Source organism: Lynx rufus, unplaced genomic scaffold (genome assembly GCF_022079265.1).
Source record: "Lynx rufus isolate CCGP_SWC_20201006 ecotype Redwood Valley unplaced genomic scaffold, mLynRuf1.p SCAF_7, whole genome shotgun sequence".
NCBI lineage: Eukaryota > Metazoa > Chordata > Mammalia > Carnivora > Felidae > Lynx > Lynx rufus.
This window is the reverse complement of record NW_025814889.1, coordinates 133,239,679-133,266,673: the sequence shown is the minus strand read 5'-3', so window position 1 is coordinate 133,266,673 and position 26,995 is coordinate 133,239,679. Positions and strand designations below refer to the sequence as shown.

General features: G+C 50.6%; 1 protein-coding gene across 1 annotated transcript in view; it reads right to left on the bottom strand.

Annotated features, from left to right (window-relative positions):
- FAM83F (family with sequence similarity 83 member F) overlaps positions 1-9,540 on the bottom strand; it is a 32,525-nt gene extending 22,985 nt beyond the window's left edge. Inside the window, exon 1 of the mRNA XM_047067162.1 lies at positions 9,043-9,540. Within this exon, the coding sequence (XP_046923118.1) occupies positions 9,043-9,540 (498 nt within the window). The remainder of the gene's footprint in view (positions 1-9,042) is intronic.
- Between the last annotated feature and the right edge of the window lie 17,455 nt (positions 9,541-26,995).

Sequence of the window (26,995 nt, the reverse complement as noted above, 5' to 3'; positions counted from 1 at the left end):
AAAAAAAAAAATCCGGTGAAGATACACAGATGATTTTTAGGATCAGCTGCTGGTCTGGGTTGCTGGTCTGGAGCTCTGAGTGCTAGACAATATGTGGGTGGAGCCAGGCAGGACTGGAAAGTACCTGTTGAGGTATTTCTTGATCATCCAAGAAGGCAAGGCAACTGGAACTGGCAGTTTACCCGGGAGGTTCCGAGCAGCAGAAAGGATAACTTTGTGGCCACTGCCAGGTGATGCTACCTGGGAGGGCTTCCCCAGAGAGGCACATGGAGAGTGCAGGGAGGGGTGCGTTGGGGAGTGCTGTCTGGAGGGCGTTGGGGTGCAGGGAATGAAGTGAATCCATGCACTCCCTGGCCTCTGGCCTTGCACGACCCCGCCCTTGGCCTGCCCGCCCTCCCAGACTGGCTGCTTTGGCTGTCAGCTCCTGGGAGGCCTCTGCTCCCCTGCAGCTCCGTGGGAATCAGACTCGGTTCCATCCAGCTCCGCTAGCTACCAGCGGTGTGACCTTATCCTCTCTGAGCCTCAGTTTCCTCATCTGTAAAATGGAGACTTGCGGGCTTGTTGTGAAAACTAAATGAAATCATATATTCTAAAAGAGCTGGCACTGCATGTCTGACATTTAAGTGCCCAAATGACAGCTATCGACCCCTCCCCCAAATGCCCTACAGCTTGTCTTTTTAGCTCCATTAGACTTAAGGTCAGGGTCCACGTTTTATTCCACTGTATATTTCTTGAACCTGGCATGTAGTAGGTCCCCAGTAAAACATATTGAATAAATGAACAAATGTGTGGAAAAGGGAGTTAAGAACACTCATAGTCTGTCCTCAGAGACCCACCAAAAGGTAAAGCACCCTGGTCCCTGCCACCTCCCCAAGCATCTGCTGACTCACTGCTAGAAAAGAGAACAAAAAGAATAATTATCTGGAGTCTCCCACATGCCCAGGCAGTACTTTGAGGGGCCCAACAGAGTGATGACCACCATACAGGCAGTGCCAGGAAGAGCTTCCAGATAATTGGAAACTTGGGCCAGAGAGACTAATAATTAGAAAAGCCATAGGCTTTATTCCAGGGCTAAGATTCTGGGATCATTAGCAAGTCCACAGACTCCACGGATTTCAGAGAAGGAAAAGCCGGCTAAAGCTGACTGGTCATAGCACCTGGGAGGCGAGGTGCGGTGGGGGAGGGATCTAGCAGGGATCGCTAGAGTGACTCAGAGAGGTGGGGGTTGCTCAGGACACCGCCAGGAGCACAGGCAGGCAATCAGCCAGGACCCACCCCGCTCGATTGCTCTCTGCCCTGCTCCCCACCTGCCCCCCCAGATTGGAATCCTGCCCAAGAACAGGCTCTGCCTTGTACACTCTGAGAAAAGGGAGGTGGACCTGGCCACCAGCCAAGGTGAGGCAGCACGCTAGGGGTGAGAGTGTGGAAGGACGAGCGGTGCTGGCTGGGAACCCCATCAAGGTCTCAGCTTGTCAGTGAGGTCACAAGTCCCAGGGGGCCATTAAGAGGACAATATAGGACAATGGAGTATTACTCGGCAATCAAAAAGAATGAAATCTTGCCATTTGCAACCACATGGATGAAACTAGAGGGTATTATGCTAAGCAAAATTAGAGAGGCAAAAATCATAGGCCTTCATTCATATGAGGAATTTAAGATACAAAACAGATGAACATAAGGGAAGGGAAGCAAAAATAACATAAAAACAAGGAGGGGGGCAAAACACAAGAGACTCTTAAATACAGAGAACAAACTGAGGGTTGCTGGAGGGGTTATGGGTGGGGGGATGGGCTAAATGGGTAAGGGGCATTAAGGAGGGCACTTTTTGGGATGAGCTCGGCATTATACACAGGGGATGAATCACTGGAATCTACTCCTGAAATCATTATTGCTCTATATGCTAACTTGGATATAGATTTAAAAACAAACAAATATAAAATTAAATTAAATTAAAGAAATGGAAGAATATAAAAAACAAACAAACAAAAAAGAGGACAATCTAGGTCCCTGGAAGCTACCTACCCTCAGCTTCCAGGTGACGCCTGCCCCAACATCTCCAAGTGTCTCGAGAGAACCTTCTCACCCACTCGGCATAGGTCAGAGCACCTAGCAGCTGTGTACTTGTCCGTCTCCAAACTAGTCTGTGAGCTTCCCAGAGCCTGGCTGGCAACAAATACACTTTGCTTCTGAAAGTTTTAGAGGGAAGAGGTGGCCCCAGAGTGCAGTACCCAAGGGTAATGGCATTTGTAGCAGAAGGACACAAGTCTTGAACTCAAACCTGGGTGGAATCCCAGTCAGCCTCTTATGAATTCTATGATCTTGTACTTTCCCTGCGCCTCTGGAAGATAGCGCTTCCCTTGTGAGGTGTTGAGGAGTGGATTAATTAAAGGAAATAGCGTAGCACCTATCTTTCAACAATGTTAGCCCCTCTTAATAGAAATCCCTTTTATCTGCATACATTACTCATCTTTTTCAAAGCGCTGTCTCATAGTCTTGCTTTAGAGTCTCAGAGCAATCTTGTGAAAGTTAGAAGGCAAGAATTATCCCCACTCAGAGATGCAGAGACAGAAGCCCAGCAAGGTCAAATGATGTGCCCAAGGTCACCTAGTGGGCAAGGACATAGACAACCTGGGCAAGAATGAGGACACTCTGGCTCCTGGATCCCAACTGGGTACTCCTACCCTGGGCTGTGGCCTGGTCTCCTGAGACTGAGCCTGATAAACCTGGATCTGTTCCCCACAAGACCAAGAGAAGGTCATGAAGAAGGCACCCCTTCACTGAGGCCCCATCTTCGACCTTTGAGCTCCCTGGGAAACACCCGTCCTCAGAGGTTCAGGGACCCAAAGTGTCAGATTTCAGAGGAACCAAGCCTAGGACTCCTTCTCCTCCAAAGAGAGAAACATGGTCTGTCCCCCTGTGCCCTACTGCCCACCTAGGAAAGCTTTAGTTCTGAGGAATATTTCCAGACTGCCCTCAGGCTCCTTGGGCTGGGTCTCACAGCCAGCCAGCCCTTCTGGATGACAGTGCAAGGGGAACACCCTCGGGGATCCCCCGTATAGGAACCAGAGCACCTCTGCACCATCCTGTCCTGTCTCTGCCCACGGCAGATCCTAGAGAAGATCTTTGGCTGAGGACTCAGATGCCCCAGCCCCACAAACAGCTGCTACCAAATCAAAGCCAACAGGTAAATGCAGGGGGCTGGGGGACAGTGGGAAGCCGGTCCTCTCTCACTCTAAGGAGGAAATCGGGAAGTACACCTGCACAGGATGCCCAACCCCAACAATGAGAGGTGACTCCTAACTCCCCTAACTCATCTGCTGGCTGCGACACCCCCACTTCCTGGGAGGAAATTCGGCCACACGTCCCTCCCTTGCTCTGTGAGAAGACAGAGAAGGCAGCAGTTACTTTCCAGAACAATTGACCTTTGTGGAGTACTTAACTGGTATCCTTAGCTTTCACACAAATTTCTTCCTTGTTTTTCAAAACCATCCAGAAGTCTAGGCATTATCCTCCCATTTTGCAGGTCAGGAGCCCCAGAGCAAGAGGTGCTTTACCCAACGGACACAGCCAGTGATTGGCCAGATCTGGAGAGAAACCAAGACCTTTCAACTTAGGAGCCTGTCCTTGACCCTGACATGAAGCTGGGTCTCCACTGCTCAGAAATTCTGGCTCCCGGGATCAGTGACTGAGCATAAAGGAGAGACATTCAGAATCCGTTCAGAATCCAATGGCCAAAGAGCTCAGGGCTTGGCGGGGATGCCGGACAGGCTGGGGCAAGATCCCGGAAGGGCTGTGAAGCGCTCAGCCAGCCCCTGGAGCGGCGGCTGCACCATTATCCACCAGCCTCGGTGGGACAAGGAGCTTCCCGGGGCTCTGAAAGAAAGCCCGTGCGGAATGGTTCTGTGTAAGGAAGAAGGGTCAGGTGGGGCAGACTTCTTTCTTTTTGTTTTTGCATCTGCTTCACGTCTATATCCCAATGCCAAGCATGGGGCCTGGTACGAGACAGTGCTCAGTACTATCTACTGGATGAACTTGAATGAGGGAGGTACCGGCTGAGGCCAATAGGGGAAGAGTGGCCAACAGTGGGCTCTACCCAGCGGCACAGGCTGCCACCTGCAAAGGCGAGGCTCCTGGCACCATGAGCCAGAGACTCCAAGACTTTGCCACACCCCCAGGTCATGTGTTCCCAGCTGTTCACCCCCATCAGCTGCCCAGACCTCTAACCAAGCTGCTGACCTGGCAAACCAGATATCTCCTGCTCTGGTGCCTTCTCCCAAGTCCCTATGCCCCTCCCCCCAGTTTAGATCATTCTTTTCTCTGCTGCCAGACAGTTTATGACAATGGGGATTAAAGGAATCCCCTGGGTAACGTGCAGTTCAGCAGGGGACTTCTCTAGACACTTGCTTTGCTGGAGGGATGGAGAGAAATGGGTGGCCAGCCACTCATACACATCACTGGCCCTCTGTGACCGCTGAGGCCCAGCGAGGCAGACCAAGAGGAGGAAGGTGGACTCTTGGCTCTTCCAAAGCTCTGGACCCCCAGGGATAAAATGGGCTCTCCCAAAGCGAGCCATGTGCCAGACACACAGGCGGGACAAACAAGGAGCCACGTCTGAGAACAAAAAGGTCACTTTTGGATTGAAAATTTGATAAAGTGCCAAGAAAGGGGTGGCGCCTGAGCCGGGCCCTGAGGGAAAGAGGACAGAGCTGTCAGCAGGCAGGGGAGGGTAAGGTCAGGCCTGTGGCTCACACCCCTCTGTCCCCCACCAACCAGGCAGGTCTGGTCCTCTTACTGTGACAGGAATGAAGAGTTGCTGGTTAATCAAAGCTGCGTAGGCCACCAGCCTCCCTCTCTTGGGCTGTGTTTGTCATCTTCCCTGACCAGGTACCTGGGGAGGCTGTATAATCTCCTTGTCCTTGGTCTAAAGATAAGTCCTCTCACCCTTCTGGACCTCAGAGGCCTCATCTGAGAAATGAAGATAATATTCTGCCTCACATGATGATTGAGGTTCAAAGGTTGTGGTAGGCAGTGAAATGCATTTGGATGCGGGGCCCAGGAGTGCAGGGCCAAGGGTCAGTCCTGGAGATTGGGGGGGCCGGTAAGTTTTCTATTCCTGAAGCATAGGCAATCTCTCTAAACCCACCCAGCAGCCTCAAAAATGGACACCACCGGGCACAGGGGAGCCTGGGTGCAAAGATGGGTGTGTGCAGGTGCAACCTCAGCCTTCCTGTTGCGTTCAGACACGCTTGTAGCCAGGCCCCGGCATCAAAGGCCCTTCCCTAACCCGGGCCTGGGTTTCTGCCCCTGCTGCCACGCCCGCTGTCAGGCACGCATCCAACTGTATACGCTAATGATGGTTTAGTGGACCATTAGGCTACTTAAGAGCAGGGGTGCGTTTTATGTGTCTGTTTTCTACTAAAGTGCTTAGCACACAGTAACCTGGAGATATCTGTCCCATGACCGGATGAACACTCCTCCCAAATCACTAGCCCATCCAAACTGCACCTGCTTGGTCCTCTCACTTTGCCCTTGTAGATAAGAAGCAAAAGTTTCCCGGTCCACACGTGGTCTTGCTCGAAGTCGACCGCGCCCCCCGCCCCTCCCCTCAGCTCTCTGCAGTTACGATGAAATGATCGCAGCAGTCCACACAGTAGCCATCTCCCCTGGGCATCTCTGCCACCGTGGGACAGGCTAGGGACTCATTTCTCAGTCCCTGAAGGCAGCTTTTCAGCCTGTAGTTTAAGCAAAGTCCATCGTTCAGTGACACTAAAACAAGCAGATCACTCAAGGGGGAAAGAACAGCAGGGAACAAAACCCCACCCCAAAGGTAAACAGGGCCAAATGTTTGAATGCCAGCTATCTAGCACAGCCCCAAGGGCCTTCTTCCATCCACAGAGGCCTAGAGAGCAGGTAATTTGACTGCTGCTTCCAAGGCCGTCCTCCCAGTTTCCCCAGACCACACCTCCACCCACTGGGCTGTGTCCTCACTGCCTCTGCCTCCCCCCCACCCCCACCTCCCATCAGATTTTCAAAGTGTCCCCTAGTTAGGCTCCTTTCTCCATATCTCTGAGGCCCAGGTTCGAAACCCTCACTGGTCTTCGGCTGCGGGCATGTCCCAGCCACTCCCGTTTGTCATTCAGGAGTAAAAATGACAGCATCTCACGAGGTTATTCTGAAGATTAAATGAGATAAAATAGGAAAGCGTCTGGGACACAGTTGGACGTGCATCCCCTCCATAGTCGCCCTCCTCCAACCATCTCTGGCCCCACAGCAGGCTGACTCTCCCTGCAGACAAAGGAAACTCCCTGCCTCAGGGTGAAAAGGAAGGGGGAAGAATCTAGTGTAAACAAGCTGGGGTGAGGGTGAAACAGACCAGGGTCAGAGGGTGTAGCCTGTAGAGCAGAAGCCAGGGATCTGGGTCTTTCCATAACCAACAACATGGCCTTTGGGCAAGCCCCTTTCCTCCTCTGTGCCCCAGTTTCCTCACCTGTGAAACAGGCCAACCTCTCTGGCCTGCCTATTTCACGTGGTCTTTGAGAAGAAGGTGCCGCACAGACGTGGGTGACAGTGAATACGTGGGGCCCAGAAGGCCTGGGAGTTGGGTGGGCACAGGCAGGGTCAGAAGCTGCCTCTTCCAGGGGGTTGGTCACCTGCTTTGGACTCAGATCCTCGACCCAGGCCCTACACGGTACTTAGCTCCCACCAGGGTAGCCCTTTCCTCCTGCCAGAGCTGCTTTCTCTTTTGAAGGAAAAATCTCTCATTCCTGCTCCTAAATTCCTTATCGGAGAAATTGCCCATTCCAGTGTCCTTCTCTTTCCCCTTTTCAACTCTGCAATTCACCTCCTTCAGGAAGCCCTCCTAGATTAGGCACATCAGGCTCAAAAACGCTTTTTTCTTCCAGCACATCCCTCAGCATTTAAGTTAACTCTTGGAGGGCAAAGACCACAGCTTAAATCCTTCTATGGCTAGTGCTTGGCACACAGGGCACTCAGGAAATAGCGACTAGTTAAATATGTACATATTGGATGTGTTCACAATTGTTAAAGTTTCTGTTGTTAAATATTTAAAGAGCTAAGAACATTGCATTACACAGGAGACTCCTGACATCCCAATGGGACCAGCAGCCCCAGTGGGCAGGTGTCCTGTCTCTGCCTTTGGTAACAGGGCACACACCCCCAGGTTGTGACGGGGCTAGCTCCATTCAAGCTGCTTGGTTTAATCCTGCTGTAATGTCATCCGACAGCAGGGCAGGGTAGCACAGTGGTTAAGAGCAAGGACTTTGGCTTTCAAATCCTGGTGCAGCCACTTACTAGCTGTGTGGCCTTTGGCAAATACTGCTCTGAACCAAAAACTAAAAATAAAAAAATAAAAAATAAGGAAAATACCCATCTCGCCTAGTTGTTGTGAAAAGCAAACGAGACAATGAAAGCAAATTGGTAGCAGAGTGGCTGGTCCATATAAAGCACTAACAGATCAAGGCTTTTAGTATCCCATCATGACGCCTGACCCCTTAGGCCAGCTGCAGCCTGCTGCATGCATAGCACTGCCATTCTGGTCCTTTCTCCTCTTCTCAAACTGGCTTTTCTCTTTTGTAGAATGCAATAAATATACAAAGAAAGCCCAGGCAGATAGGGAGGAATTTCTTAGGGAGTATGGGAAAGTTAACCCTTCCTTCCTTCTTCCAGGAAGCATCCCCCTTCCTGGAAGAGAAGCGCCAGGACTGGTCTTTCTAGATTAGTCTTCCCTGCCAGGCCACTTCAGCCTCCAGAGGTAACAGGACTCCAACCACATCCATTGAGTTGAATTAGAATGGTGAACCCAAGTCACTCCTGTTGTATATTCTGAATTGGGCACTAAAGGCTGCTGTGTTTTGTTTTTTTTTAATGTATATTTATTTACTTTTTGAGAGGGGAGAGGGGCAGAGAGAGGAAAAGAGAATCCCAAGCAGGCCTCCGCACAGTCATTGCAGAGCCTGATGTGGGGCTCTCACGAACCGTAAGATCATGACCTGAGCTGAAACTAAGAGCCGGATGCTTAACCAACTGAGTCGCCCAAGCACCCCTAAGCTGCTGGTGTTTCTTAACAAATCTCTGTGTAGGGGGCGGTCAGATATAGCAAATAAAAATACAGAATGCCACATTAAATTCGAATTTCAGATAAATAACATTTTAATATCAATATGCCCCATGCGATATTTGAGGCATATTAATACTAAAAATGATTTGTTGTTTATCTGAAATTCAAATTTAATGGGATGTCCTATATTTTATCTAAAAACCCTACCCAGGTGCCCCTACCCAAGGGCACAGAGTAAAGATTAAACTTTTCTCCCTGCCCCACAACCTACTGGCCCATCAGTATTCCAACCGGCCATTCTGAACATCCCCTCCTTTCAACCCCCAAGCAGAGTAGCCACAATAAGTGAGAGCTTCCCCCCACCCTCAGCTGTTGAGTCCAAAGTGTCCGGCACAGAGCAGGTGCTCAAAATACATTTCTTCATTCATTCCTGGCTGCTTGACTTCTAGTACTGGTCCCCAGGGGGTGTGAATGCCAGGCCCCTGTTGACTCTGGGGGGCCTCCTCAGAGCAGCATGGCTGGGGTAGGGGTGTACAAGTCTCACTACCCAGTTTCTCCGGATGACTGAAGACCAAATGAAAAAATGGCGTAAGATATGTTTTGTAAATCCCAGGGCCTCACATGGGTTATTATCAAGACTTTGGAGTGGCCCACTTTCCCACAAAACCCTACAGCCCCCACCCTTCTCTACAGAGAGGAACCTGACAGGGAAGTAAAAGCACAGGGCAGAGGAAAGCCAGCCCTCTGGACACTGCAATAATGATGACAAACCACTGTCCAGCACCTTGTAATTCACCAAGGTTCACATCCATCTTCTCTAGAGGCCTCACCAGTCCCCCTGACTTAAGGGAAGGTTCTGGGCCCATTTTCCTGGGAGTGGTCAGGAAGTCCTGCCCCAGGCCCTGCCTCTGATATTGGGCCTGGTCCAAGGGGCTGCACTTGGTGGGGGCGGGGGCGCGGCCTACCTTCTGTGCCTGTTGGATCATCTGCCTGACCACCTCCTTGAGGTGGGGCGCCTTCTCCTCCTTGGGGGGGTGGGTAAAGAGGGTGACGCGGCTCACGCCACGGTAGACGCGGGTGTCGGTCCAGCCCAGGTCCAGCGGGGGCACCTCGGTGTCGGAGAGGTCGGGCCAGTAGGCGAGGGACTCTCCGGGCTCCGCAGAGGCCTGGGCCGGGGCCGGGGCCTTGGCCTTGGCCTTGCTCTTGCCCCGAGCGGCGGCGGCGGCGGCGGCGGCATCCTCGTAGGGGCTCCAGGCGGCGCGGAGGGCCTGGCGCTCCTGGCTGGAGAGGAAGTCCCGAAGCCGCTCCTTCTTGACCCGCTCGCGGTAGGCCTGCTCGCCGCCGCCCAGCAGCGCCTCCAGCGCGGCCCGCCGCCGCTCGCAGTAGTAGAAGGCGGCCTGCGCCTCGGTCACCCTCTCGTTCACGTGCGCCTCGTCCAGGCAGCTCAGCTGGGACTCGGCCATGGCGCCTCGGCCGCCCGTCCCGGCCCGGGCCGCGGCCGCGGTCCCACCGCCGCACCTGGAGCCGAGGGGCGGGGCTGCCTCACCTGGCCGCGAGGTCGGCCAATCCGCGCGGGCCGGGGCGCGGGCGCGGCCGTCGGGTGGGGAGGGGCGGCCGCTCCCTCCGCCTGCGGGCCAGCTAGCCCGGCAGGTGGCCTGGGGGGTTCCCAGGGGAAGCGGCGGGGCCTAGGCCTGCTGGGCCCGACCCGGGTCCGGGGCTCCAGGGTGGGCAGGGACCCGCAGGGGCGGGCGGCGGGTGGGGTGGGGGTGGTGTGTGTGCTAGTTAGACGCACGTGAGGCCTCTGGCCCGCTTCTGCCTCCTGGCCCCGACCCTTCGGTGGCGATCTAACCCTTCCCGCCGCCTCGCCCGGCCGGACACGTAGCAGGCGGCGCGTGTTCATCTTCCCCGCGGTTATGGCCGCGAGCACGTGCTTTGGCCGGGGTGCCTCTGGGGCGGTGGATCTGACCACTCCCCTCGTTGAGGGTCTGGGGGCCCTGCAACCGGACGGGATTGTGACGGCTGAGGGGGGCAGTCGGTGTGCAAAAGCAAAATGCTAATAAAACCCCCAGCTCCCGACCCACATGCATGTCCCAGTTCTGAGATCAGAGGGCTCCAGAAGCTCTCAATACAGCACCTTCACCACGATAAAAAATTCTTAAAAAAAAATCCAAATACTGCAAGGATGTAAGCAGCAGCGATCTAATTTCCCCCCATTTTAATTTGAAGTGATGTGTGTGTGCGTGTGGTGTGTGTGTGTGTGTGTTTGGGCAAGATAGGCTGCCAGAGGCCTGATTACTGTATTAGTGATTTCAAAGTACATGTTTGAGCTCAAGGAAAAAAGCCGTGCGCGCGCGCGCGCGCGCACACACACACACACACACACACACACACACATCACCAGCAGCGGGCTGCTCTGCTGTTTCCCATTGGATTAAATACAATCTTCTTAGTCATTAACATATTATTTTGTTCATGCACTGCTGTACAATTTGATTCTTCACATTCAAAATATTTTCAGATCATAGCAACCAAAGGTTCACATTTCTCCCATTTTATAGCACAGCATCTCAGAACTGGAAGAAGCATTAGAAACTAGTCCAACCCCCTCATTTTACAGCTGAGGAAATTGAGGCCTTGAAGCACGTGGTTTACCAGGCCTCCCAGAAAAGCAGAGGCAGTGCATGGGGACTATTGGGTTGTCTGTGTCTCAGAGATCTTTGCCCTACATCTCAGCCACCTTCGCCCTTTCTGCTTACGAAATGACAGAAGGTTCCTGAGGACCTGATTTTAAACCCCTGGGTATTTGAAGAGGTTGCTTACTATTTCTGGGCCTTCCTTTGATGGTGTGAGAAAATGAGGGTTAGATTTTCAAATATCTGCCACTGTTGTGACAGTTGGTCATTCTGCCACCTGGTGTCAGCCCAAAGATTGGTGGTGTTGGGCCGTGAGCTGCCTATCACCTTGGCACCCTTAGGAATTGCCCAGGCCTCACTCCTGGCAGCATTCTACTCTTAATTAATCTTTAAACGTATTTCACCTTTAGAATGGAGAGCATTTAGTTTGCTTCCTAGTGATTTTGAGGCACTAAGAGATGCCAGACTGTGCTCCAGGGGCATAGGGGAGCTGGGGGGGGGGGTGCGTAGGTGGGAGGAACAGGGATGCCCAGGAGGATAGCACAGGTGTGACGAAAGTACTTTGATCAACTCAAGCCGCAGTGCTTTGGGCACAGACATTTACTCAACGCCCGCCATGTGCCTGGCATGCAGTATGCACTTAGCACACAGTTCTTTAAAACAGAATGAATTAGGGCCAAGAGAAAGGTATGTGCATCGCGAGCTGCAGGGACTATGGGGGAAGGAATCATTAATCTGCCCAATGGGATGTGGATAAGAGAGGCTTCACTCAGCAGGAGGGGATTTTGAATAGAGTCTAAAGGATGAGATTTCAAGGGGACAGAGGGAGTGAAGACACTCCAGGCAGAGGGAGATGGCCAGAGCATCATGCTGACATCACGCATATGTGGCTTCAGGTCAAGATACTTAACCCTCAGAGCCTTAGTGTCCTCCTCTGCAAAATGGGATAACAATGCTGACCTCCTGATACCTCCCAGATAGTTGTTGGGATTAAATGAGATCTAGTACTGACTTAATTAGCTTTTGTGTCTGGTAGAAAAGGGTTTCTTTTATTTATTTATTTTTGAGAGAGACAGAGACAGTGCGAGTGGGGGGAGGGGCAGAGAGAGAGGGAGACACAGAATCCAAAGCAGGCTCCGGGCTCCGAGCTGTCAGCACCGAACCCGACGCGGGGCTCAAACCCACAAACTGCGAGATCATGACCTGAGCCAAAGTCAGACACTTAACTGACTGAGCCACCCAGGCGCCCCTAGAAAGGGGTTTACAACAGTGCTTCTAACTCCTGGGCATAGAAATCACCTGGGGTATCTTGTGAAAATGCAGATTCTGATTCAGTGGGTCTGAGGTGAGGCCTGAGATTGTTCGTTTCTAGCAAGTTCCAGGTTACGCTGGTAGCGCTGGTTCACAGACCACACTTTGCATAGCAAAGGTTTCAGAGTCCAGGGAATAAGAGCATGAACTTTCAGGTCAGGGTGGAATTGGAATGGAATCTCACTTCCTTGGGATAAGCTGTGTGTCCCTGGGAAAGTCACTTCCCTTTTCTGAGCCTTGGTCACATCTTCAGTGAAATATGTGCAATAAAATGTCCTCCCTTACAGGCCTTCATGAGAAGGGAAATAAATGAATGGGTACATATTGCTTAGTGGAGTGTCTAGCCTAGCAGACAAGCCAGGAAAGCGTAGTTAGCGCTAAAGTGTGGGAAGATGGGACTGGAAAGAGAGGGACATTGGAGCCCAACTGTGGGGACCTTGATTTTTTATCTTATTCTGTAGCTAGAGGGGAGGCACTGAAGGTTATTAAGAGATGGATATGGTCATTAAAATATGTGCCAGGCACTGTGCTAAATGTTTGATGGATCCTCCAAATGAATTCATGTGACCCTATTTAAAAAATTATTAGCATCCCCATTTTATTTCTTTATAAAGGTTTATTTATTTATTTTGAGAGAGAGAGAAAGCACGAGTGTGAGTGAGTGAGCAGGGGAGGGGCAGAGACGGAGAGGGAGAGAGAGAATCCCAAGCAGGCTCTGGCTGTCAAAGCAGAGCCTGACTCAGGGCTCGATCCCGTGATCTGTGAGATCATGACCTGAGCAGAAATCAAGAGTCGGACACTGAGCCATGTAGACCCCTCTATTATCTCCATTTTATAGGTAAGAAAACTGAAGCACAGAGAGGTTCAGTAGCTTACTCCAGGTCACCTAGTTAGTGAGTAGGAGAGTCAGGATTCAAACCCAGATCATCTGACTCCAGAGCTTGCCTACCCACCCACCTTGCTATACCACCTCAGTTGAGAATATTAGAAAGGGGCATTAGAAAGAGACAGTGTTCTCCTTGCTTAATCATTTCTTCATTCAACAAATATTTGCTGAATGCCTAGCAAGGTGTTACGGGTTAGAAACCATTCATTCATTTACAAATCCTTACTGAGCCTTACTAAGCACAAGGCTCTGTTCTAGGTATGATGGTGCAGCTCTGAGCAAAACCAGGTCTTTGCTCACGTAGAGCTCCTGTCGAAATGCAATGATTAAGACCTGCTTTGTGTTGGGGCACCCAGGTGGCTCAGTCGGTTAGGCGTCTGACTTCAGCTCAGGTCATGATCTCGTGGTTCGTGAGTTCGAGCCCCACATCGGGCTCTGTGCTGACAGCTCGGAGCCTGGAGCCTGCTTCAGAATCTGTGACTCTCTCTCTCTGTCCCCTCCCTCCCTCGCTCATGCTCTGTCTCTATCTCTCAAAAAATAAATACACGTTAAAAAAAATTAAGACCTGGTTTGTGTTCTCAAGGAGTACAAATGTTACGTGATATAAGTTGGAATTGGACAGAGGTTAGAATCAGAACAGAATATTTTATCAGAGGTTAGAACAGAACAGAATCAGAACAGAATACTAGTTCACACTGGAAAAAATCTTTCCTAGATGTAACTGATATGAAGCACACTGTGGTCTTTTTGTAATATTCCCCTTTAGGGACCAATGACTTATTTATTCAACTAACATTTTTGAGTTGTGAATGTGTCCTAGATAACATGCTCGCCACTGGGGATTAAAAAAGAGGGTTCAGACATGATAGCTAGCTGTCCTGGTGGCTCTGCCTTGTTTAGCTGGGAGTCAGATCCCCACAGCTCTCTTTACGAAGCAGGGGATATTGGCTGCTCTCAGAGACGGCATTTTACCATATAATCATCTAATCTGATCCGCCCTAATCTGGTGAAATAGACTGTGAAAAAGGATTCCAGAGGGGTGTTAATGACGAATAAACTGAGGCCCTGGACGACCTGTTCCAGGTTATCAGCTGGCAAGTGTAAACTCTAGGGCACCTGTTCTCGAAGCCTGACCCCCAGGCCTTCAAACCCTCCATGCATTTTCACTGAGATTTTTAAAAAGCCTGAACCGTGGGGAAATTGATTCCTTTTATGCACAGGTTCTATCTACTTTGTGTCTGGGGATGGTCCATGAGGCGGTGACACCCTAAGAGAAAGCCTCTGGCCCTGTACCAGTCCCTCCTTCTTGGGTCTGGAATTTCCCTGAGCTAGGGGGAGCCTGTCAAACTGGCACTTCCAATATCGGAGGCCACTTTGCCCAAGGTGACTGTGCCTTCCTGAGAAATGCTGCTTCCTCCTCCAGCAGATGCTGCCCCCTCCCATCTTGGCACTCGTTCACCTTCCTCTCTCCCCAGGGCACGCTGCCGGCTGTGTGTGCAGCAAAGATACGACACCTTGTAGTTAATGCTAATTGTAACTGTGTTCATCTCTGTGCGTGTCTAGCCCTCCTGTGTAATTCGAGTCCCAAAATAGCCCACTTCATGATAGATCAGATACCATTCTCCAGGGTTGACTTTTTCTCCTCGGTGGGAATTTGTGTCACGAGTACCTGTTGTAAAACATGGGGGACTCTTCATGGGCGCCTGGGTGGCTCAGTTGGTTAAGCGAACGACCTCGGCTCAGGTCGTGATCTCACAGTCCGTGAGTTCGAGTCCCGCGTCGGGCTCTGTGCTGACAGCTCGGAGCCTGGAACCTACTTTGGATTCTGTGTCTCCCTCTCTCTGCCCCTCCCCCCTCTCAAAAATAAACATTAAAAAAGACCCTTTGGGGACCCTTCGTGCCTGCTGCCGATGCCCAGAGAAGATGAGAGAATAAGAGGAGGTGGCTGGAGCTGGCACCGTGGAGAGGAGGATACAGACCCTAGGACTGAGCTAAATGAACAGTTTTCACCCCTGACCAGTTCTGCTGGCCCACAGGAAGGAACACAGCGAGGCCTCTCCCCGGTCAGTCATGACTTACTGAAAGCTTCATCTTTTCATTCATGAATGGTTTGCTGAGTACTGATTGGGCACTAGGCAAGTTCCTGTCCTCCCAGAACTTCCAGACTTGGGGACTTTGTGTCTGCAACCTTGGAAGCATAGAGGCTCCTCTCCCCAATCACTCTGCAACTGCCCCCACTTTCCCAGACACTCGGGTTCCCTGGTTTATCCGCACCTCCCTGCCACTCCTTCCCAGGCTGCTTCATCCAGTCCTCAAAGGCCGGTGTCCCTGAGGGCTCATCTCTGGCCTTCTTGTCCTTTGGGCCACCCACGCTCAAGGGCGGTCCCACCTCTCCCTGGCTGGAATGATTTTCATGCTTCCATCTCAGCTCTAGAACAGTCTCCATGACTCCATACCAGCTCATCCGGCTGCCCGTTGGTCATCTCTACTTGGACGTCCTCCCAGGCACCTCCACCGCCAGGGAAGTCTCCAAAGGAACCCACACCACTTCTCTTCAGCCCCCTTCCCCCACTGTTTTTTCTGGATCTCTCTCCTCCAGAATGACACCACCATCTGCCTGGTTGCCCAAGTGGGAAACGTGCATGGGTCTTGACTCTTTTCCCTCTCTCACTGCTACCAGGCCAGAAGAGGCTTCTTCTGTTCTCTCTTTAGTCTTCTTCACTCCATCCTCACTGCCACCCAACCCCAGCTCCCCCAACCACCCCACACTTTTGCAAGAGCCTCCTAACTCAATCTTCTCCCCCTCAAATCCCTTCTAAAATGCAAATATAAAGGATAATTCCCCTGCATAAAACTCTTCCGGGGCTCCCCACTACCCATACACTAAAGCCCAAACACCTTGTGGCCATTTATGGCCCACCATTATGGTCCAAACCAATTAGATTCCTTCTGTCTACTCCCCCTTCCTTGACATGTGGTGTCTTGGCTTAGGGAGCTCCCCCTGCTGAGATGCTTTCCTTTCCAGGCCACCAGCTACTTTTCTGAGTCTTCAGTTTGGTCACTCCATCCCTGGTGTCTCCTGGCCCTCCAGGTCTGGGCTAGTGCCCTCACTTCATGCTTAGCCTCAGTTAAACTCAAATTCTGCATGGTAATGGTTTGTCTCCCCCCACAGGTGGGAGGTTCCTTGAGGGCAGGACGGTCTTCTTCATCAAGGAGTTCCCAGGTATTGTACCTTAAATGCTGGACTTTTGCCCTGGTCCCCCCACTCTTCCACCACGATTTTACTTCAAACTGACTGGGAATACCTTCTTAAAACTGGATAGGATCTTCTCATTTCCCCTGGCATACAGTAAGAACATAACAAGAAGAGCCTGGAATGCAAAACGCGATTTCAAATGAATAGGATCCTTCTTTAGCCATTCTGTTTCACAGTGTGACTGTGTGACTGTGTGTGTGTGTGTGTGTGTGTGTGTGTGTGTGAGAGAGAGAGAGAGAGAGAGAGAATCTGATATGTGTGGTAGGTACATGACATAGTGGGCATTTTTTTAAAAGTAAGCTGTATGCCCCAACATGGGGCTCAAACCCATGAACCTGAGGTCAAGAGTCATATGCTTGGGGTGCCTGGGTGGCTCAGTCGGTGAAGCATCCGACTTCGGCTCAGGTCATGATCTTGAGGTTTGTGAGTTCGAGCCCCATGTCGGGCTCTGTGCTGACCACTCAGATCCTGGAGCCTGCTTCGGATTCTGTGTCTCCCTTTCTCTCTGCCCCTTCCCCGATCCCTCTCTCTCTCTCAAAAATAAATAAACATTTGGGGCGCCTGGGTGGCGCAGTCGGTTAAGCGTCCGACTTCAGCCAGGTCACGATCTCGCGGTCCGTGAGTTCGAGCCCCGCGTCAGGCTCTGGGCTGATGGCTCAGAGCCTGGAGCCTGTTTCCGATTCTGTGTCTCCCTCTCTCTCTGCCCCTCCCCCGTTCATGCTCTGTCTCTCTCTGTCCCAAAAATAAATAAAAACGTTGAAAAAAAAACACTTTTAAAAAAAAATAAACATTAAAAAACAAAACAAAACAAATTAATCAACATTAAACGAAAGGAAGAAATTTAGGGGTGACTGGCTGGCTCAGATGGTAAAGCATATGATTCTTCATCTAGAGGTCATGAGTTTGAGCCCCACGTTATGCATGGAGTCTACTTTATTTTAATTAATTTATTTAAAAAAATTTTAATGTTTATTTTTCAGAGAGAGAGAGAGAGAGAGAGAGAGACAAAGCGTGAGTGGGGGAGGGGCAGAGAGAGAGAGACACACACACACACAGAATCCAAAGCAGGCTCTAGGCTCTGAGCTGTCAGCACAGAGCCCTACACAGGCCTCAAATTCACAAACAGTAAGATTATGACCTGAGCCGAAGTTGGATGCTTAACCGACTGAGCCACCCAGATGCCCCGCATGGAGTCTACTTTAAAAAAATCTTAAAAAAACAAATAAAAAAAAATCTTTAAAAAACAGAGTTTCTAGAGTGGCAAATTCAGTTCCTCAGTCACACAGGCCACATCTGAAGTGCTCAATAGCCAATGGGGTCAATGGCTATCATACTGGATAGTACAGATATAGAACATTTCCATCATCACAGAATATTTTTTTTAATGTTTATTTATGTATTTTGGGGGGGGGAGAGAGAGAGCACGAGCTTCGAAGGGGCAGAGAGAGAGAGGGAGTGAAAGAGAAAGAGAGAGAGAGAGAGAGAGAGAGCGATAGGGAGAGATAATCCCAAGCAGGCTCCGTGCTGCCATTGCAGAGCCCAATGTGGGGCTAGAACTCATGAACTGCAAGTTTATGACCTGAGCCGAAACCAACAGACAAACCGATGGAGCCAACCAGGTGTCCGGAAAGTTCTTTTACATGGCATGGCTATAGGAACTCAAATGCAGGGACAGCTACTCCAGGGTTGAGAAGCTAGGAAGGCTTGTGCAGGGAGGTGGACCTTGGGCTGGGCTTTATAGGACTTAAAACACACAGAGGATATGGCGGAGCGTTGGATGCGGCAGCAACTCCCAGGAGAAACAGGGAAATCGTACCCTTCTTATTTGCATAAGGGCACTAAGGGAATGTTGAATGGATGAACGAATACATGAATGAGTAAATGAGTGTAATGATCAAGGCAAATACAGGCGAAACTGACAAATTAATTTGGATTACGGTGTGTGTGTGTGTGTGTAAGTGTATTTGGTCGTGTTTGTGTGTACATGTGTAGGTGTGTGTACATGTGCACATGTATATATGTGTGTGTGTGTGCATGTGTGTGTACATGTGACTACACACATGGGAATATGTACACGTGCATGTTGCAGGGATGGGGGAAGGACAGGGAGAGGCGATGGGCCAGAAATACAGGTTGCCTCATGAACATTTTTGAATCTCTGAATTCCAGGGTGAGTTTGAACTTAGCTCTGTTGGCAGCTGGGAGCCACAGATGGTGTGTGAGCTGGGAAATGGCGGGATGTGCCTGGCAGAGTGCAGGGGACGGGCCAGAGGCAGAGAGAGCCCCTGGTGTGCTCCAACAACACGGGAAAGCCGGCTGCTCCAGTTCTAAGGCTGGGGAGGGGTTCAGAAGGAAGTCACGGGAAGGGATGGGGTTTTCTCTCACTTCTTCCTGGTAGTGGCACAGAGCTCCTGAAGTGGCATGCCCTGCCAGGCGGTGCAGGCAGCGTGGGGCGGCTTGAGCAATCTTCGCCCCCGTAGGGCACGGAGCTGCTGACGAACCGCCTCCCCCTCCCAAGAGCTCGCAGTGCCGGGAACTGGGGTGTGTCTGAAACATTTTTAGACAAATTTTAAAACAGCTCCGGTCCCAACCAAGGGACCTGGGCTGGAATGACTTATGTAGTGCTTGTTCATCCCTGTCTTTGGGGACTAGACCGCAGGGCACAGGTGCTGAGCCCAGCCACCTCTCCAGGGCAAGGCCAGAAGAGCCGTGTCAGGAGACAGTTTGCAGAGGAAGAGTTTACTCTCTGAGGGAGGAATCCAGGAGGGCTTTGTGAAGGAGGTGGCGTTTTCCCTGGCCTTGCAGGCTGGCTAGGACATGGACAGGGGGCAATAGGAAGGGTGGGAGACTCCAGGTGGGGGACCTGCAAGCTGAGTCAGCAAAGGAGGAATCTGCAGGGTTCAGGGCAGAGAGTAACCCAGAGGTCCTGCCTCCCTCTCACCGCCCCGTCTCTGGGAGGCGGCTTGAACCTCAATCCAGAAATGGTGGCGGGGGTGGGGGTGGGGTAGTTTTTAGTAGAGAAGGTGCCTGATCTGCGTGGAGTGATGTGTAAAGAAGCAGAGAGCCTGGAGGCAGGCAGAGCAGCCAGAGGAAGTAACGGCCCCATTCTCCCTTCAAGAATCCCTCCTTTATTTGGCCCAAACCCTCAGCATTTTGTCCCTTGCAGGCCACCGTTACAGGGCAGCCATCCCCTGGAAGGAGGCGGGCAAGGTCTACTCCCAAAGTTGATTTACTACCTCAGCAGGCTACCGGTGTGATAGGTGCAGAGAGACTCGCCCTGAGGAGGGCTGAGTACAGGACAGGCAAGTTTCAGAGGAGAGGAGGCCTTTGCAACAACATGTCGCTGGGGGTGGGGTGGGGCGAAGAAGGCTGTTTCTGCCACAGCGGAAGGTGTAGTGGGGCCGCCCTCTACTTGCTAGGCCCTCACCAAGCAGTTCCTATAACTGTGTTTATGTCTCATGACACTCAGTGCTTTTGTCTCTGGTTCTCTAGCTTAGCTCCGAGAGGTCAAGTAACTGGTCCAGGCTCACACGGTCAGTGGCAGAGTCTGGACAGAGACGCGGGTGTGCCTGAATCAAAGCTCGTGCTTTCTCCACTTTTCCACACTGCCTGCAGGGGAAAGTAGGGGAGAGCTAGAGGGGAGGGGGGACTGGGGTACATGGTTCAAGGATGTACTTTCTCTATGGGACTAGGAAGTTCTAGAGTGCCCCGAATCACAGCTGGCAGCTGAAAGGCCACTCGCCCTGACACCCTACTCGTTCTCATACCCTACATACAAGGTACAGATTCCTCCTTCTGCTCCTGACCAGGAAGCGGGAAACTCAGCTGTTGAGTGGGTGTGGAGAATGTTCCCTGATATGACTCCAGCACCCTGGGCCACACTCAGACATACCCCTGTTCTTCCTGTGTATATGGCAGGGCAAGGATAAGGAGCTGCCAAGACTTAGAACTGGAGGCAGGGTCCGAGGAAGAAGGTGGAAAGCAGACCAGCTGCTGGAGGTGGAATGGGTAGGGTCCAACCTCTCTTTTGGGGTCACAGGGGCCACCTGTGACAATGGACATCAGATGGTGGTGGTGGTCCCAGGGAGCCAGCTGCCTTCGGGGGCCCCAGCATGAGGCCAATGGAGGGTTAAGGGGGTGAAGCACAGACAGGGAACAGAGCGGCAGCCCATGTCCACAGGCAGGATGGCAGCCAGTGCTAAGAGACTCCAGCAGTGGGGATCTGGATTCTGGAAAGGGACTGGCATGAACTAGACGGGGAGGGGAGAACTTGGGTGCCACAGACGTCCCAGCACTTGGGCCTGGCTAGGGATCTTACTACAGGAATGAAAGAAGAGGCTGGGGCCAGGGCTCAGATCAAGGGCAGGATCAAGTAGCCAATCCTAGAGGTTTGTGCAGAGCCCCACAAGTCAAGAGTTGGCCCCAGGGGGCTGGGCCTGTGACATGGCTCCAGGGGACAGAAAAGCCAGCAGAGCCCAGGGATGGGCCCTTAGCAAGCCAGGTACCCTAAGGCGACACACCCATTATGGGACTTCCTTAGGAAGTTTAGGTTCAGTAAAGGACCCAGGGAGTCCCAGGGACTCCTGAGTATCAATTTCAGAAGCTAAATTACTGTCAACAGAAGGGAGGATGTCCATGACTTTTATCTGTCCTCCTAGAGACACAGGCTTGCTAGTTTCTCTCTTTTATCTTAAACACAACTCAGTCCACTCCTTTTCTGCGCCCGTCTTGAGTCATTCTTACCTAAAAGGAGTCTGAGGATCAGTGTCTATTTAGTATATGCCATCTGCACGCATCAGTGGTTTAGAGCAAGAAGAGACCTAGCCCCTCCTTTATTTTACTGACAAGGAAAACGAGGCACAGAGGGGTGAAGAGATTTCCTGAAGGTCCAGTGGCCCAGAGTCCAGGCTAGGGACCCCCCGGCCAATGCTCCCTTTCCCCCGCATCCCCCACCTCATCTGGACTTGCCATGGTAACCAAGCCTCCTCCAGCGTGGGAAGCAGAGGCTGCGTAGCCGTTACCTAGCAACTCCCCATAACCAGGTCAGAGCAGGGGGAGGGAGGAACCATGTGCTGCCCACCCTGGGGAATTCAGTCCCGCTGCAGTGGGATTGCCCACGTCAGAACGTGGCCACAAATGACCCTGGATAGAGGCAAACCCGGAAGCCCCTGAGTGGAGAAGTCTCACGCCAACATCAGTGATATTGCCGGGATTGTGGCACAGACCTGGCTGGCCGGGGCCTCTGTCCCCAGAGCAGACCCAGGGCCTCACCATGTACGGTTCTGGTTTCTGTGAATAGCATGGCAGCTGTCCTCACTAACATGCTGGCTTAATATGCACGTGGGAATCCATTGCGGAGGGCTGATGGAAGCGTGTGTGTGTGTATGTGTGTGTGTGTGTGTGTCCATGTAGGCATTTCAACTTCGAGGGGAAAGCTGAGGAGCTATGCTGCCTCACTTTGCCTTCTTGTTCCTTAATTATCCCAAGAAACGTTTATGGAATGCCCTGGTCGTAAGATTTGTGCATCTTCTTCTAACATTTCCTGTAGATTAGGTCTTGAAGGCCATTGCCCACTGTCACCCTACCCCACCCACTTCCTCCTTTAGGGCAGGGCTCTGCCTGGGTTCTCAGGTTCTGCCCCCTACAGGGTCCCTTCCATTGGTCTAAGGCAGTCACGGTGGTCTCATTCTCTTGGAAATGGCTGGTTTAGGAATGGCATGTGATCTAGTCATGCCAATGGGATACAAGCATATGACTTCTGGGAAAGGTTTTCCTCACAAATTTAAACTGACATTGTCAGTCCGCACAGGATGTCTGGTACTGCAACAGCCACTAGGAAGAGACACCCTTGATGTTCAAAGGATGGCATCGTTGAACCATTGAACTCAGCAAGCCAGGAACTGCCCTACCTCCGGCCTTGTATGCGATATAAACTCCTCGTTGCCTGAGATACTTCAAGTCAGGGTTTCATCCTCCTGATGGATACTCTTGCTTTCGTGGCCTCAGGCTCAGTCTGAGTGGGGCGCTCAATAGATGCCTGGACAAGGCTTGATATTAAAAGTAAAAGACCCAAAGGAGACAAATGTCCCTTTCGCTGAGTAAGTCAAAGATATGACCCCTTGGTTCTTTGTCTCCTAGGTTGGAACTAAAACGGAACCTGCAACTACAGGACCAGCTTCTTGAAGGTTGAACAGACTTCTTCCTGAAGGACCTGAAGGCTTCTCTTACACTGCCAGTGCCTAGCACACTTCATTCATTCATTCATTCATTCATGCAGTGGTGCTGAGTCTGGTTCCTCTCTGCTCATGAGAGCCAACTGTGCACATCTAATCCCTGCTCCGGATTCACTGATGTCTTGTTGGTAGTTTGAAATCAGCCACGGTGGGGGGTTCTTTTTTAATTTTTTAATAGACTTACTTTGTTTTAGAGTACTTTTAGGTTCACGGCAAAATTGAGCAGAAGACGGAGTTTCCTTACACTTGCCACACGTGCGTAGCCTCCCCCGTTATCAATCACCCCCACCTGAGTGGTACACTGGTTACAGCTGGTGAACCTACATCAACACATCATTATCACCCAAAGCCCATGGTTTACCTCCGGGTTCACTCTTGGTGGTGTGCATTCTATGGGTTTTGACAAATGTGTAATGACATATGGCCACCATTATAGTATCACAGGGAATAGTTTCACTGCTCTAAAAATCTTCTGTGTTCCACCTCTTCTTTTCTTCCTCCCACCCCACCCTTGGCAACTGCTGATCTTTTTACCGCCTTAAGAGTTTTGCTGTTTCTAGAATGTCATATAGTTGGAATCACACAGTACGTAGCCTTTGCAGATTGGCTTCTCTCACTTAGTGCTAGGCATTTAAGGTTTCTACATATCTTTTCATGGCTGGATAGCTCATTTCTTCTTAGCACTCTATACCGTACCATTGTCTGGATCTACCACAGCTTAGTTATCCACTCACTTACTGGAGGACACCTTGGTTGCTTCCAAGAGTTGGCAATTATGAATGAGACAGTCATAAACATTCATGTCCAGGTTTTTGTGTGGACATGTGTTTTCAGCTCCTTTGGGTAAATACCAAGGAGCATGATTGCTGGATCATATGTTAAGACTATGTTTAGTTTTGTAAGAAACTGCCAAACTGTCTTCCAAAGGGGCTGTACCAGTTTGCGTTCCCACCAGCAGTGAATCAGAATTCCTGTTACTCCACATCCTTACCAACATTTAGCGTTGTCAGTGTTTTGGACCTTGGATTTACAAAAAAAAAATGCTTATTTATTTATTTTGATAGAGAGAGAGCATAAGCAGGGGAGGGGCAGAGAGAGAGAGAGAGGGAGAGAATCCCAAGCAGGCTCCATGCTGTCAGCACAGAGCCCAACGCAGGGCTCAATCTTACTACCATGAGATCATGACCTAAGTCAGTATCAAGAGTTGAACGCTTAACCAACTGAGCACCCAGGTGCCCCTGGACCTTAGATTTTCTAAGAGCTGTGTCATTGTATCTCATCATTTTAATTTGCATTTCCTTAGTGACATATAGTGTTGAACATCTTTTCATGTGCTTATTTGTGATCTAATATCTTCTTCAGTGAGGTGTCTGTTCAGCCCTTTTGCCCATTTTTCATCTGGGTTGTTCATTTTCTTATTGTTGGGTTTTAAGAATTCTTTGTTTATTTTGGATAACAGTTATTTTCTTTTCTTTTCTTTTCTTTTCTTTTTTAAGTAGGCTCCACACCCAGTGTGGAGCCCACTGTGGGGCCCAAACTCACAACCCTGAGATCAAGACCTGAGCTGAGATCAAGAGTTGGAAGCTCAACCAACTGAGCCACCCCGGTGCCCCTGGATAACAGTTATTTATCAGATAGGTTTTTTTGTAAATATCTTTTCTCATTCTGTGGCTTGTCTTCTCATACTCTTGACACATGGTAGGAATATTCACAACACAGAACCGGCAAATGTGACAAATCAGGGCTTTCCTTCAGAGAGCAGTTGTTAAACATTTATCAGTATACCAATGCATGTCTGCATCAACCATTTATTGGGTGAACTGTCTGTGCACTCAAAAATGTTCAGGGGCTCCTGCGTGGCTCAGTTGGTTAAGTGTCCAACTTTGGCTCAGCTCATGATCTCGCGGTTTATGAGTTCAAGCACCACATCAGAGCCCGGAGCCTGCTTTGGATTCTGTCTTCAGATTCTCTGCTGCCTTTTCCCTCCCTGCTCATGATCTGTCTCTCTCTCTCTTTCTCAGAAATAAATAAAAACTTTTAAAAAATTTAAAAAAAATGTTCAGTCCAGTGGGGGAGGCAGGCTCAATGAATCACTGACCATATTACAGAGTTCTGAATATCGGGATAGAAGCACAACAAGGATGCTTATAGGAAAATGAAGGAGGAACATCTTCAGCAGCCATGAAGTTGGGATGGCACCCCAGTGGGCCACTTGAGCCCTGAGCTAAGTATTTCAAAGTGAGTAGAAGTTGCACGGATCCATACTGCCCAATAAGGTAGCCACTTGCCATGTCTCACTATTTAACTCACTCACACCAGCCACATTGCAAATGCTCAAGGGCCACAAGTGTCTGGAGGCTGCCACGTTGGACAGAGCAGATAGAGAACTTTTCCATCATCATCACAGAAAGTGCTATTGGACAGCACTGATCTAGACAAAAAGGTGGGGGAGAGGCATTCCAGGCAGAGGGAACCGAATGGGAAAACCCTGAGTTCTGAGACAACGTGACTCATTCTGAGGGGAGATGGGCATTGTGGCTAAACAAACAGGCAGCAGTCAGATCACAAAATGTCATTAGTGCCAAGCCAAGGAGTTTAAACTCTAGCCTGAAAGCTAATGGGAGCCTCTGGAGGCTTTTGAACAGAAGCCTGATGTCATCAAGTTTGCATGTTAATACGATCTCAATGGTAGTCAGTGGGCTGGATTAGAGGGGGCCAACCCAGAGGTGGAGAGACCGGTTCTGAAACTATTACAGTTGCCTGGAAGAGAAGCAAGAGAGGATTGAAATGAGGCAGTGACTGTGGCACAGATGTGGACAGAGGGCAGTGTAAAGAGATGTGGAGGACCCACTGGGTGATTGTGTCTGTCCCCTACGAGATGCTTCATAAATAGTTGGTTTAATGAGTGAATTAGAGCTGAGCCCAGATTGTACAACAGGGTACATGTCCCCTGGCATCCTAGGTGATATCTATTGCACAAACAAACAGGTACAAATGCGTTTCTTTTCAGCTGAAGGAGGAAGGGGCAATAGGGAGAGAGGCAAACAAGAGAGATGGTGGGGAAGGTGGCTTCCTTTGTCCTGTGTGATGGAGAGAGGGCTCTGGTGAGAAGGGAATGAGCTGTGAGGGTCCCTTGACCTAGGAAGTGCCTCTCTGGGGATCAGGGACAAGGGCTACTCAGAAGTAGGTACAGGCCATTCTCCACGCTTCCTCTTCCATGACTGCCTTGCCATGTGGACTGCAGGGCAGATTTAGTTTCCTGAAGGACTGGGCCGTTTCATCAGCAGACAGGTGCACAGTAGGTTGGCAGCATCAGGAAAGACACTTTCTGCAGAAGATGTTCAGGGACAATGGAACATGGCCAGAGTAGGAGACATTAGCTGACCGATGCTTAAACACATGAGAGATACCAGCCTCCCTCCCTTGGACTCTAGGAAGTAACTGGAGATCTTGAGGGCCGTTGGCTAAAAGCTACTGTAACTTGGGCATCAATGTGAATATCACTTTGTTTGCACCTACAGGTCCATAAGGCCCAGGACCTTTGGGTTATAGAATGAATGCTAGGTGACATGAGGCAGGTTTCACTTGCTCATTCATGAAACAAATACTTGTTGAGCCTTCTGTGTGCCAAGCACAGTGCTACATGCTGTACCTACAGTGGTTTACAAAACAGAGATGATCCCTGCCCCCAGGGAGCTTACAGTCCAATAGTCCAACAGACTGGTATATGTGCTAATCAGGGAAAGCACCAGCAACCTCAAGATAATCCAATAGGAAGGGTTCTTTTAGATTAAGGCCAAGAAAGGACAATTTGAGAAAGTGACATTTAAGCTGAAGAGGGAACAAGAGGTATGAAGGCTTTGGGGACCGATCTTTGGGCATCTGGAGGCCGAGAGAAGGCCAGTGGGTGGAGGCATGGCAGCCAGGAGGGGAGGGGTGCAGAGGAGGCTGGAGAGGGAGGCAACGCGAGACCTCACGGGGCCACATCAGGACTTGGATTCAAATTTAAGCACAGTGGCAGGGGAGTGACGTGATCAGACTTGTGTTTTACAAAGATCACTCTGACATCTGTGTGAATGGACTGGGGATGAGAGAGTATGCAGGGAGAAACGTGTCAAGGCTTATTCAGTTGCCTAAGGGAGAGGTGATGGTGGCACAGCTGTGGTGTTGGGAGAGACGTGGAGGACCCTGAGTAGGATCGAGACAATATGTTTTTCTTGTGAACTTGTTTTGGTCTACACAGGCTGAAGAGTTAACTTTAGACAAGGCAAACAGCAAGTATTTGCTCATGCCAATCAGTGCCCACTGTGACCTGTTTCGCTTTGGGTGAATGAGATCTGACAGTGCCCCCGTCACATGGGCCATCCCCCTGCCTCCGAGCAGGACCACACCTGATGCGAGTCCATTTTATGTTCAAAGAATCCTGAGAAAGACGTTTCACAACTTCTGTAACCTCTGCTTCTCTTTAAAATAATCACTACGGGGCAACCCCTGTTTGTATTTCATCTGGATGCCTCTCACCCTAAAGTTGCTTGATTTTTGGTAGAGATGAAGATGCTGACAAAAGTCACCCGGCCATCAAATAGGAATGACGTCATA